A 14,094-nucleotide genomic window follows, 5' to 3' on the forward strand; every position below is an offset into this window, starting at 1 on the left:
GATTGATTGATTGATTATGTGGAGCTTTCAAAGTCCTTACTCTCCACCGTAAAGTGCTTAATCTACGATACCTTCTCCCCTCCCCCCACCGTTTTTCCCATAGACAGTTTCCAGGTAGTGAAAACAGGCGCGTTCCCGACGGTGAGTGCTGGGAGCTCGAGAGGGACGCGCAAGATTGAGTGTGCGTGCGTGCGCGCAAGTGAAACTGAGAGTTTGGCGGCTCAAAGCTATCAAAACTCGCCGAGTGTTTGCCCTCGACTATCCTTGAAGCTTTTTGAAGGTTTGTTTGCCTGTAATACAAAGGAAACATTGTTTTCTCCATGGTTTAATACCTAACCGCTGCTCTCTGGCACATTTTGGCGTCGCGATGTCTTATTTATTTTCATGCACTTGCTTGAACAGGTAAATTGTGCTCATACACCAAATATAGTCAGAGAAACGACATAGTATCTACGCCTGACTGCAAAAGGTGAGTTTATTGGATTGTGCATGTTTGTGATATTGTAAACACATTTCCACTTTTACAAAATGTTTGGGTTTTGTGATTTTTATATTATTGTGTTTATTGTGGCTTATTGATATTAATTAGATATGTGTTTTTGGGCGTCAATCAGTTTCATGGAGTCTACGGGAATATTTTGTGTTTATAAATGTGTTGGAAATTTATCACGATTATTTAAAGACGTTTTGTGTTTGGGGTTGTTTTGCAATGTTTTACTACGGTGTTAAGGATTTGAATCAGCTCAGTGAATCATTATTTCTCAAATATTCCCGACCCCGTTTTATCTATTTTGAGTAATGAAGAGAATCTTTGTTCACCTGTTCAGGTGAGACGCCCAGTCAGTCACAAACACGAATGCCGTACTGTGCTGCGCTCTGATTGGTGCGTTGGAAATTATTGAATGATGTGATTGGTTCAAACGGCTGTATGTCAAAAATTATTAAATTAAATAACATGGATTTGTAAATGCTAAAAAGCAAAAATGCATTTAAACCTTATGCCTAAATGTCTTTTAGTATATGTTTCTTATCATACTGTGGATGTTACACTTGTTTCTTAATCTGTTGAATTCTGTAACAAAAAATGGTTAAAGTAGCTTTTGTTTTGACACAGCCCTTGATAGTTTTTGTAAATATCTCAAAAGTAGGCAGAAAATTGCTTGCCTTGTGTATATTTTAATTAGTACAGTACATAAATAATATGCAAATGTGGAAATCATTCAAAATGCTTTTCTAAAACAATAATTTGCTATGTTTTGCCATAGGCTATTAAATAAAATTGTCAATTAAAATGCAACTATGAGTAGATAACATGTTAATAAGTCTTCCCGTAGTTTCTTTGCTCATCATGACGTTGTTAGCTTTGTCATATGACACGTAGAATGTTTTTAATCTTTATGTGACTTAACAGTCTGTCTAGATTACTTATAACAGTATAATTGGCTACTGAAAATATAAATGCTTGTCCTCACTGCCGCTATTCCAAACTATGGTGGGAAATCTAATTTTGAATTTCAAATAATAGAATACATGTTGAATGTTTAATTGGCACATTTTAGACATTTATAGTAGAATATATGATACTATATTTTGAACACTGTTTGTTCAAAAACTTCAATCCTCTGCTGGAGCTACAATTCAGTTATGCATTATACCTGTGATAATGTTGTGATTTACAGAGAAAACCAGAGTTCTTCAAGGGAAAGAGTCAAACAAATATACATTTATGTTATACAAGTAGACCTTATCAATCTGATATTAAAACGACTGGCTTCAGTTAAGCACAAACTGTACTGTAGCGGTTCCTGCAGTATAAGTGTAATGTGATCAAAAATCAGTGTAATGTGATCAAACAGACACAACCTGTTAAAAAGGAACCGACTCATCACTACTAGTAACGGTCTCAGTTCTGGTTGTAATGAGATTTGTTCATTGCCTTAATCAAGTCTAATTCGATTCTTTGTGGTTAATATTTGCGAAAAACATTGTGTTTTTTATATACTGATTTTACTATATAAGGGCTATTAAGGAATTAAAAACTAAGCTATACACCAAATACTAAGATTCATGTGTTTTGGGTACTGAGTTTTCTGATTGAATTAATTTGATATCCTTTATTAAGGAAGCTATGACCATTTTATAGTCTGTTGTTTTTTGTGTGTGTTTTTTTTTTTCAAACAAAACATTTGAGGTCCCATTTCATTCTAATTCATCCTGGATTAAGCCGTTAAATGGTAATACATGCATTTCACATGATAACCTTTCCAAAACCACATGTTTCCCATGTGCAAAGTATGTTTTTCACATGTGAAATTCGTGTGGTTTTTCTAGGGCCTTACATTTTTCTCTACCTGAATCACTCTCTTTGAGATTTTCAAAGTGGAACTAAGACAATCAATATTCTTTGAAAGACTAATAAATCATTAACACACAGGTGTGGAAATTGCTGCTCTTAATGATTTATCTCTGCTCATAAAATGCAGTCACACATGATCAAGGGTGTCTAATCCTGCTCCTGGAGGACCACTGCCCAGCAGATTTCAGCTCCAACACCAATTAAACATCTGGGCCCGTATTCCTAAAGAATCTTAATGCAAAAAGTAGCTCCTAGTGACAAAATTCTAAGAAAATTCTTAGAAATGTGGGCGTTTACTCCTAAAATTAAAGAAAAAATCCTAGTAAAGAAAAAAGTAATTCAGAAAGCATCTTAACCCTTAAAAGAGGTCTTAAGGTCAAAATTGTTAGGAGCACGGACGAGGACTTTTAAGAGGCTTAAGAGTTTTTTTTAGCAGAGGAGAAAATGGCAGAAAGACGAAGAGGGAGAAGAAATGCATTGCAGACAATAGATGACAGTGAGTTAATAAGACACTATAGATTAGATCATGCAGGGATCATGTTTGTGACCGATTTTATTAGACACAATAACATCTCTGACACAGCGCAGGAATGGCATAGTGCCAGAAATGAAATCACTACTGTACATTAAGATAGTTGGCAGCTGGGAAAATGCATCAACGCAGCAGTGATGATTTGGGTCTGTCACAAACTTCTGTAAGCAGAGGGATCACAAACAATTAAAGCACTTTCAGAACCTCTTATTGTGTCGCAGTTCATTTAGTTTCCACTGGACATTCCCAGATTGCAGGCTCAAAAAAATGCATTTATGAATATAGCAGGCTTCCGCACAAGGAGGAGGAATGAACCGTAAATAATTTATTATTAACCGCTATAAGCGTCTGCTTCTGTGCTGTGACACCCGGCCTGATTTTCCTTTAAGGATGGCCTTGTGTTCATCCACTAACTGGGCTCACAGTAAACACTGTTCCTCTGTCCAGTTGAGCTTTCTTGTCCTTTTTGTTTTTTATTCCATGTTTGTTACATTAAAACCAACATTCAAACCACCACTTAAATAGACAGTGGAACAATTTTTATAATTCTAATCCAATCAAATACCTTATAGGAAATTAACAGTATGGTAAATAAAAAAAGGATTTATATACACAAATATAATGTGTGTGTGTGTGTGTGTATGAGAATGGTCAAGTAGGAAAAATTACGCATGTAATTTCAAAGTGAAGGCTTAGAATAGACCCTAATCACTCTTTTTTTCCCTTCTTGGACAACAAACCCATCACAGTCTTCAAAAGATTGTGTCATACATAGCAACGGGGTCAGCCCCGCCTCCTCACTAAGATAAAAGTTTTTGTCTTTTCCTTACTCAGAGTTGCTCTCAGATCGGTCCCGAATCACTCTTAAGCTAAGACTCCTACGTAAAAGTTTTTAAGCTAAATTAAGATTTTTCTAAAAGGATTCTTAGATTCTTTAGGAATACGGGCCCTGATCCAGCTAATCAAGGTCTTACTAAGCATACAAACCTTCCAGTCAGGTGCGCTGGGGCTAAACTCTGCAGGACAGTGGCCCTCCAGGACCCCTGTATGAGAATTGGAATTGTTACAAATCTATAACTAAAAAATACCCTAGTTTACTGTATATACACTACCATTCAAAAGTTTAAAGTCAGTATGATTTTTTTAAAATGTAAAAAAAAAGAAATCTCTTATATTTGCCAAGTCTGCATTTATTTGATCAAAAATACAGTAAAAACAGTAATATTGTTAAATATTAGAATTTAAATTGATTGTTTTCTTTTTTTAATATGTTTTAAAATGTAATTTATTCCTGTGATGGAAAAGCTGAATTTTCACTATCATTACTCCGGTCTTTATTCGTTTGAAATGGAAACTTATCTAACATAGTCTTTACTGTCACTTTTGGTCAAATGAAATGTGTCCTTGCTGAGTAAAAATGTTAATTTCTTTTAAAACAATCCTTACTGACCCCAAAAGTTTGAATGGGGTCATAATTAAATCATCATATAAGTTATACAATCCTGGTGCCTATATTCATAGCAATGTCTGAAGTAATTTTGCTTGCTCAAAGTCTAGTGAGACCACACCTTTAGAGAGCCAACCCAAATGTCCAGGGTGGGCCACATTTGTGGAGCACGAACCTGTGAGTAACGTTTAAACGGCTGTGATACGATTTTGACGTTGTCACTCCCTCCCTTGGTATGTAAGGGGAGGATTTTGAGTCGGTGTCACTCACTATCTTGTTGTAACTCTTAATGCTTCATGCTTGCACGCTCATTCTTTCTTTTCTCTCTTGTCTGATCGTAGGTGCTGGAAACCATGGATCACCTCACCTCCAAATCCCAACGTTTTCATCTACTGCTCCTCATTGCTCTATGCATTCTTCCTGGATCACTGGCGCAGACTTCGGTCCCCAAGGGCTGTGCCGCTGATGTGGACTCCTTGTATTTCAATCTGTGTGACCTGAGTGCTGTCTGGGGTGTGGTAGTGGAGGCATTTGCAGCTGCTGGTTTGGTGGCCACCATGATTCTTCTGATCGTGCTGCTAGCCAGCCTTCCCTTTATCACTGACAGGAATTGGCGCAGTTCGCTGGGGCTTCACGTCGTGTTCCTCATCTTCACGTTTGGACTGTTCGCCCTCACGTTCGCCTTCATCGTCGGGAAGAACTTCGCCACATGCGCTTCACGCCGCTTTCTGTTCGGGGTGTTGTTCGCCGGCTGCTTCTCGTGCCTTCTCATGCAAGCCGTGAGGTTGAACATACTAGCCAGGAGGAACTCGGGGCCCAGAGGTTGGGTTTGGTGTTTGGGTGCTCTGGGACTCTGGCTGGTGGAAGTTGTCATCAACACAGAATGGCTAATTATTACAATTGTACGATACCCAACCAACATTACCGGAACCCTTGCTCCTGCCACTGCTGTTCCCTGTAACATTGAAAACCAGGATTTTGTCATGGCGCTCATATATGTTCTGAGTCTACTCTTGGCAGTCGTAGTGGCATCCTTACCCATATTGGCAGGTAAGCACAAGCGTTGGCGCAAAGATGGAGCCCTCATCCTGGTCGCAGGACTGTTTTCGGTGGGCATCTGGGTGGCGTGGATTGTCATGTATGTATACGGAAACTCAAAGAATGGTGGGCCAACATGGGATGACCCCACACTGGCTATAGCACTGGTGTCAAATGCATGGGTGTTTCTGCTGTTCCACACCGTGCCGGCGGTGTGCAGTCTGAGTGAGGTAGATGACGATCCCGCTGTTGAGGAAGAGCTGTACCCCAGCAGAGGTTACGAGAACATTCTAAAGGAACAGAGCACACAGAGTATATATATGGAGAATAAGGCCTTCTCTATGGATGAGCCTCACACAGGTAAATGCAATCTTTAGAGCTTTTACTTTGTATTCCTCTTAACTTTATCATCTTTGCTTTGAAGTCAATAAACTTTACAAGCTAGTTTTTATTAAGGATCCATCATATGTCTGTGATAATATCACTATTAGGAAATATTGTTTTTATCAGCATCGGTTGATTAGGCTGATATTGGAACATGATAACATAAGGACTTTTTCCTATGCCAGATATAAAATGTTCTACTGTACATCTATTTATTATTATTTATAATATTTATTTATTGAGGTTTTATTTTTTGTTCTGTAATCAGGTAAAATATTGTGTATTTTTCCGTTCTTTAAAATGTTATTGGCTATCTGCATCTGCTAAAATGTGTATACACTTCCATTTAAAATGTTGGGGTTAAAAGCAAGTAATAAATGTAACATTTTAAAATAACTTTTTACTCTTAATACATTTTAATATATAATGTAACTTTATTCATGTGATGGCAAAGCTGTATTTGCAGCATCATTACTCCAGTCTTCAGTGTCACATGACCCTTCAGAAATCATTCTAATATGCTGATTTGGTGCTCAAGTAACATTTCTTATCTATGTTGAAAACAGTTGTGCTGCTTAATATTTTTTTGGAGACTGTGATAGGATTCTTTGATGAATAGAAAATTAAAGTGGTGGTGATTTGAATTAGAAATCTTTAGTGCCATTATAAATGTCTTTACTGTCCTTTTAATAAATTGAATGATCAAATGTGACAGTAAAGACATTTATAATAATTTTATTTGTGATCAGATTATTTAATTTTTCTAATAGCAATTTGCAATTTGACAGATGCAATCCTTTTAAATTCAGTAGAAGAATACTGATAGCAAGCTATACAGTAAACAAGACAAACGCATCATCGTGGATTTACTATATTTGGCCTGTATAAGAAAACTGACTATAGCAGAACGTTTACACCCACAAGCACTGAGAGTGTAAAGTATACTTGTTGCATTATGGGTTATATTCTGACGTAGTCAAAACAAAACATCTGAAATCAGGCCTTTAAAGCTAAAAGTGTCTGTTCAGGTTTCACATATATCGTAGGCCTAAGGTGGCACTTATACGTATTAGAACTGTTAAGCCGAACATCATGAAAATCATCCCGTTGATCATTCCAAGTATTTTAAAGGATGGATTCTCAATTCCCAACTCTAATTATTACTGTTTATGGATCTGACACTTCTTTGACGTTGTGTACAGGCATGTAACCTTACACCTCTAGTTTATGCGGTTTCAAAAGTTCCATGCAGTGATTACAAACTACAACAAATTACAAACAAATTCTGCCTACCGAATTATATAATTCAGAAACCCAATATGTCTGTGTGTGTTGACAAACTAAGAAGAGAGAGAACGTTTGACATTGAGAGAGGACAAAGCTGCAGAACATGCTGGAACAGGACTGAATTTCACAATAACTGCTGCTTACACCGCAGAATTTGATATGCTGATGTTTGAATCTACTCTAATATCTGATGGTACCGCACTGAACATGCTGTTCATCCGTCCTCTCTCCCTCTTTCTCCTCCTCTCTGTCTGTCTCCTCATTCTCTGTCTGTTTCTCTCTTTGTCTTTGCACCTGTTTGTTTCCTCTGGCCAAACATGCAAATATCTTTTCTGCCTTTTTGATGTCCATGAATTTGAACCCTTGGTAGCTGAGAGTTTCCATGCAGAGCTGTCTCTCAAACCTTTCTATTATAAATCAACAATATCCAACTGTTTACTCAACAAATAACGGATTCACAATGCAGTTGCATACTGTATATTCAATAATATATCAATGACGTACCACAGGTAGAACATTTCCTCATGTTCATCAATATTTGCATATCGTTTGTGGTTTTGTGAAGTAAAAGAAATGCGTCAGTTTGTGTTGAACGAAGTGTTTGGAAAGTTCAGGAGTCATATCTCACTAGTAAATGAATACCCAGAGCAAAATGGAAGACCTCTCCCACCCTGTCATGAGTCAATCTGAGAACACACATAGACCCTGAAGCATGTGTTTACATTAGCATGTCTCCACGGAGACTGAGGTGTGGCAACAGTATCATCAGTATTTCACGGAGCAAGAGGACATTTCTGCCCCACTGAATCAGGGCAACCTTATCAAACCATAGTGCGTCATGCACAAGTCTGGTGTTTAAGATAACTTGATGTTTGTTCAGAGGATATAAAAGAAAGGTTTATATCTCGAGGTTATTTTATTGTTGTGCTTGTACTCCAAAATAAGTGAATAAAGTGTGTTTAAATTCTACATAATATAAAAAGTCTGTATGCGTATATATACACAAACACACACCAAGGCTATTTGATCAAAAATTGATCAAATTAACAATGCAGTATTATTACAATATAAAATAACTGTTTTATACTTGAATAGATTTTAAAATATAATTTATGCCTCTGATGGCAAAGCATCATAACTCCAGTCTTCAGTCTCATATGATCCTTCAGAAATCATTCTAATATGCTGATTTGGTGCATTTCTTATTATTATCAATGTTGGAAACTGTTGTGCTGCTTAATATTTTTCTGGAGACACAAAAGAATAGCATTTAGCTGAAATATTTAGTAACATCATAACTTTTGGTCAGTTTAATTAATCGTTGCTAAATAAAAGTCTTCATAAAGAAAAAAACGTATTGACCCTGAACTTTTGAACAGTAGTGTACATTCAAATATTACATAATATGATAAATATGTATTCTAAAGAGTGTCATTTCAACATCAGTCATAACAAATGTGAAATAAACTATTACACTAATATTCTGAGGGAAACAGGTTATCTATTCACATTTATTGCATAGCTTTGCCATTTTTGCCTCCTGAAGTATTTGTATAAGGCATGTCATGAAAAGTTGTATTCAAGTCCAAACATTTAACATCTTTAAATATTGTGTTCTCAGGTAATAAGCCTGTGTCCCCATACGGCGGCTATAACGGCCAACTCCGAAGTATATATCAGCCGACAGAACTGGCCATCATGACCAAAGGAATGGGGAATGTGAGTGCACTTATTTTACTATTGATTTGACTATGCAACCACCGAGTCTTGTGGTCCCTGTTCACAAACAAAAAATAAAAGAGAGCTATAAATACAAAAGTCCACATCTTCTTTCAATGTCGTAGATCTGAATGTTTTTGTGCATTTGTGTGTTCACCTGCCATATCTATTTGGATTGTGTTTTCGGCTGTAGCCACAGGGGGAATCGTTTGACAATATAATTCCACGAGCATCCATAGGCACTCCAACCAGAGACCAAAGCAGTCACGCCAACCCCTCAACACAACTTGATGATATGAGAAAAATATATTCAAATGTACGTGGGGAGCATTACTAATGCTGTGTTTTTTTGCTTTGGGTCTCTTCAGTCTGTCGCCTTTCAATTTCACCCGCCTTCTTTTTCAAAATGCATGGATGTTAACCTATTGACAATTTATCCGAATTTTGTTTCTGTTTGTACTAATCCGATTGACTGGAAAGTGTCCTTCAGCTTTGTAAGGCTGATGTGTATATATAAATATATTTTTTTAAAATTATATGTACCATTCATATGTGGCTAACTCAATTGAAGGATGTTTTTGTGACCTCAGCTGGCCTGTAAACATCAAAAGTTTGTCAAGCTGTTAAACCTTTCAAATTACCGATTTTTAAAGGGTTTGATATTGAAGCTCTTTATCAACCACATAAAACATCCTTCAACTTGAACTTTCTTCTCAAATTTCTGGGTCTTCCCTCGCACTTTATCATCTCTCTCAATTACACATGTCCGTGGGGAATTCTTCTCTCTGTCTTGTCAGTCATTCTTTCAAGATCTGCTTTCATTCCTAGAATGCACTTGGTGACTGTAGCCTTCTGTCTGGGATGGAGGAATTTAAAGGCCATTTTAAGACTTTTTTTTGTTTGTGTTTATTTGTGTTGTTAATTATTATTTTCATTTTTTATGAAGGTATGAGGGGTGGATGAAGAGATCAAATCTATTGAACTAAAGTGTATGTTTCCTGGCTTTTCCTTTTTTTCTTTTCTTTTTTAAAATCATTTAATTACCATTTTTCTCGCCTCTGTCACATGAGGCATCTATGTATGTATTCTCTTGGTCTGGTTAGTCGCCATATTGAATTTAACATGGGCGCAAACAAGGCTGTGAAGGATAGACGCAGTCTTTACTATGCCAAGCACTAAAGGTCCAAGATCATATAATTTTCTCAACTTCCAAAACCGTTTTATGGAGTTTTCGGGTATATTTACATGACAACGATGTACTAAAAATGGAAAAGTTTTTCCTTTGTTTTTTTTATGCGTACAGACAACAACGTTTTCAAAATGATCCCATTCACACGGTTCCACGAAATGCCCCCAAAATGCAAATTTTATGCCCCCAAAATGCCATTGTTGTGTAAATGAACAGCCAAAAAGTTTTCAGTTGAAAATGGTGTTGTGTAAATAGCCCCTTTGTCTATTAAAAGTTTTATTAAGGCATTTCGTCAGCTGAACAATGTATGTTGTCAAACAACAGTACACTCCATTGAACGCACTGTTCTTCTATCCCTCACAGCCTTGTTTACATTCCTATTAAAACTTAAATATGGCGCTAGCCTGATTAAGGTCTATTGCAACTTATTTCATCTTTCTGTCAAAAAAATCACAGTTAAAATTAACCTTACACACAAATTATATTATGTATTTTTATTTTATTTTATTTTTTTACAATATTTGTTTTTAAATTTAATATTAAATTAATATTTTCATGTGTATCCCAGAGATGTAATCTAATGTTTCCTCTATCTCTCTGTAGGGAAATTTCAGCAGAAGACCCCAGTGATCCTTTCACGCCAGCTGTTTTTTCCCCCCTGGTGTTTCTAAATTATGCATTTTTTATGCAATATAAATGCATTTTTTTCTTCTTTCCATCGCAGTGGTCGACTGCATAGACCAACTTGTGTAACTGAGCAACATTTTGTTGGTTTGCTCTACTGAAAGACAATGTGTTGGGTTATCTCAACCTGATTGAACCGTTGAAGATGTGGAATTGTACAGTTTGGCTTGTTTGTGCATGGGACACATTTAAAAAGATTAGTTATACCAATGATTGAATAGACTATTGCAATGTGTTTACTAAGAAAGCACAGATGAGCAAAGGACTGTAAAATAAATGTGTGCTGGTTTTCTGTCTCTCATCCTGTAAATGGAGTTCTGAGATGCTGCTTCTATCACTGAAAATATTGGACACCATACATATGCATAAACCCTAATTTACATATAAAAATATTAACAATGTGCAAGCATAATAATTTTGGGTGCAGCAACCAGACTTATGACTATTTTATTTTTTTCCCTACTATGTATTTATTGTCAATGTACAAAGTAGCATTGCACTCAATCTGATAAGAATATCTTTGTAATGGTTCTGTTGATTAATGTACAGTATATATTAAAATGTCACTGAATGAGAAATTCAGGATTGAAAGGATATTTATTAACTCATCTTGCTGTAGTTACAAACACCTTACCATGTGAAAAACTAAACTTTTGAAATTCTGAAATGTCATTGTGAGACTGATTGCGCATATGACCTGGTCACACAGGGACATCATTAGGATAACTTCCCGAAGGGAAGTTAGTTGAATGGAAAATTCTCTAAACTGTAACCAGTCATTACATTTACATAGATGCTGCTGATAAGTTTCTCAATATGTCAGCCTGAGCTACAGGGTTCCAGATGGAGTGACCAAAGAATGGAAGATATAGTTGAAGTTCACACTGTTTTTTTGTTTTTTTATTATAACTGTATTATACAAATGATCTATGTACAATTATTTATCTAACCCTTTCATACATATTGTCTCAAAGCAGCTTTACATTGATAAACAGGAAAATAATGATTCAATGATGCAAACAGAGTTAAATTCTACTGTAAAGCAGCTCTAAATAGAAAATGGTGTAATTGTACAGTGTTAATCAGTTCTGTTTAATAATTGTGGTGGTAAATAAACGCTGGTGCGACTACAGCGGGCACTGAGGCGGATCCGAGGCCTATACTGTTCAAAAGTATAGGGTCAGAAAGAAGAAATTAATCCTTTGTTTAAAAAAAAAAAGAAATTTAAGAAATGAATACCTTAATTCAGCAAGGATGCATTAAATTAATCAAACGTGACATTAAAAACATTTATAATCTATTTAAAATAAATGCTGTAATGTTGAACTTTCTTTTCATCATTCAATTTCACAATAAAAAAGAACAGACTTTGTATTGTGTGCAGGTGTAGAAAATAGCAGGTTGTTTTTTGGGAAGCAATGCTTAACAATTGAGTGTAGCTTTGGGTGACTCCCTCGTCCAGTACTGAAGACTTAGGTTAAAAAATTAGGTTTCAAATCAAGCTTCAAAGACATTAATTAGACATTCATTTATTTGCAGCTAAAAAAAATAGTCAGCAGTAGCTAAAGTATTTGCATATATTACTAGTGGTTTTCTATTCCAGAAAATATTCTCCTATATGCATATTATCAGTGGTTATATATTCCAATAAATGTTCACCTATATACGCAAGTGTACCACAAAATAAACGTTCACCGCAAATGTACCACCAAAATATCATGTATGCAAATGTACCGCAAAATTATTTTATACATTGAGCTTATCAATGCATCTCTGCCTCCACACAATGAAAGTCAATGAGGTCCAATTTTTTTAGACCTCAGTATTGTTTAAAACGTCATCTTGCGTTCTAATATACAGGTTTGGAATGAGTAAATGACTTTTTTCCATTTTGAACTTGCCCTTTAAATTTCCTTCCCTGCATCCTGTTCATCATATTCAACAATTTACCAGCATCTGTCTTACATTTCATTCTGTTGAGATTCACCCAAGCTAAAAACACCTCTCGGTTGTATGGTTTAAAACGTGATTTAGGATGCGTCTGCAGTTTCTCGACTGTCTCCGGTCCCCTTCATTGGTGTAGACAAGTTCACCCCGGCTGCCTTCTTGGATTTCTTCCCTGCAGCCCGTCCTGACCGTGTATCAAATGTTAAGCGCTGCCGGTAAAATCTAGATGCTGAATCTATAGGTAATATGATAAGCATTTTCTCCTCACATTGAGAGCACAATGTGCTGGGTATTTCAGGAAAAAACACATAAAAACATGTCCTTGAGACACAAGCATCTTTTCTCCAATGACATTGAATATAATGTTTGCAGCTGTTTGTTATTCTATTCCAAAAAGACATTTGACACATTCAATGAATGAGTAGGTGTTGTGGACCTATCAGTTTTCCTCATTTTCACCCACTTGGCTAAATCATGTAATGAATCTTATGTAAACTTGTTCACAATTTGGCAGCAATCATTTCACAAGACAAGTTGATTTCAATTTGCCACCTGTCAGAGTCAGACATCTTTAAGACTGTCAAAGTTTAGATGCACATAATTTTTCGATAAGAAGATCTATTTTCTGGTTAAGACTTCATTCCAATAACAAGGATGTAATAATCAGATAATCATGTCTTGGTCATAACCTGCCCCAGAGCAGGTTGGAGCATAATTTATGGTGATGAACTGCTAAAAGCCGAGCCACTTTCATGGTGCCTAAAAGCCAGGGTTGAGGCAAACTTAACTGAAACACACAGTACCTGGCTAGCCACCTAAACCGTCTTCATAGGCCACAGGTCAGCACTTTAATATGATAGCCTACTCAAATTATGACCATTTTTGGATATTAATCATAATTTGGTTGTAACTGCAAACTCGCTGTGTTGTATCAAATGATCAACCTAGAATAGTTGTGTAACATAAAAGGGTGATATATTATTTGCCTGTACTGAGCAATGGCTGAAATCCTCACTTATGGGCATTTTCTGTATAAACTTGAACTAAACTCCAGGTGAAACTGAAAGTTTTTACAGAGATCCATGAGTTATCTAGTTAATGGAGTCACCACAGAGCTTATTCTGACTCAAACAATTTCTTATATTCTGTATTATACAATCTTCATTCTTTAGAACTTCAAAAGACTGACCCTTTGTCATTTTTGTATAAAGTTCAAATGGTAGGCCTATAGAAAAACAAAGGCTTAAAATGTAACCTCACTGGGCCTGTAATGTTTGCAAAGTGTCTTTGACGTTATAGTTAAAGCAATTGTTCAGTAAACCAGAACTAATTCATCTGCAAACTCCCGTTCACCTCACAGTTCATCAAACACACCCAGTGACTCATTTATAAAGTGCTGCCTTCAAGCTGAAAGAACATAGATGAATAGAAGCTGCTACACTGTATTTGTAAATGTTTTTAAAGTGATATTTATGTCAGCGGCTACTGCTAAATTAGTCTCTGGTCAACAT

At 36.2% G+C, this 14,094-nt stretch overlaps 1 protein-coding gene across 8 annotated transcripts; it reads left to right on the forward strand.

The window, feature by feature from the left end:
• Positions 1-116: 116 nt before the first annotated feature.
• gprc5c (G protein-coupled receptor, class C, group 5, member C) lies at positions 117-11,962 on the forward strand. 8 transcript variants are annotated; one of them, XM_077200424.1, is made up of 8 exons: positions 148-280; positions 403-469; positions 2,484-2,572; positions 3,847-3,886; positions 4,677-5,733; positions 8,666-8,763; positions 8,957-9,079; positions 10,556-11,962. In XM_077200424.1, exons 5-8 carry the CDS (start codon positions 4,689-4,691, stop codon positions 10,580-10,582), a joined length of 1,293 nt encoding a protein of 430 aa, XP_077056539.1. In that variant the 5' UTR covers positions 148-280; positions 403-469; positions 2,484-2,572; positions 3,847-3,886; positions 4,677-4,688; the 3' UTR covers positions 10,583-11,962. The 8 variants fall into 8 exon arrangements, with proteins under 8 accessions (XP_077056542.1, XP_077056538.1, XP_077056541.1 ...); XM_077200427.1 differs by lacking the exons at positions 2,484-2,572; positions 3,847-3,886 and adding an exon at positions 9,710-9,752 and having other exon boundaries at positions 117-280; XM_077200425.1 differs by lacking the exon at positions 148-280 and having other exon boundaries at positions 373-469.
• Positions 11,963-14,094: the final 2,132 nt, after the last annotated feature.

This window comes from Siphateles boraxobius, unplaced genomic scaffold, assembly GCF_051911475.1.
Source record: "Siphateles boraxobius isolate OS27281-9 unplaced genomic scaffold, OSU_SipBor_1 46, whole genome shotgun sequence".
NCBI classification, from domain to species: Eukaryota; Metazoa; Chordata; class Actinopteri; order Cypriniformes; family Leuciscidae; genus Siphateles; species Siphateles boraxobius.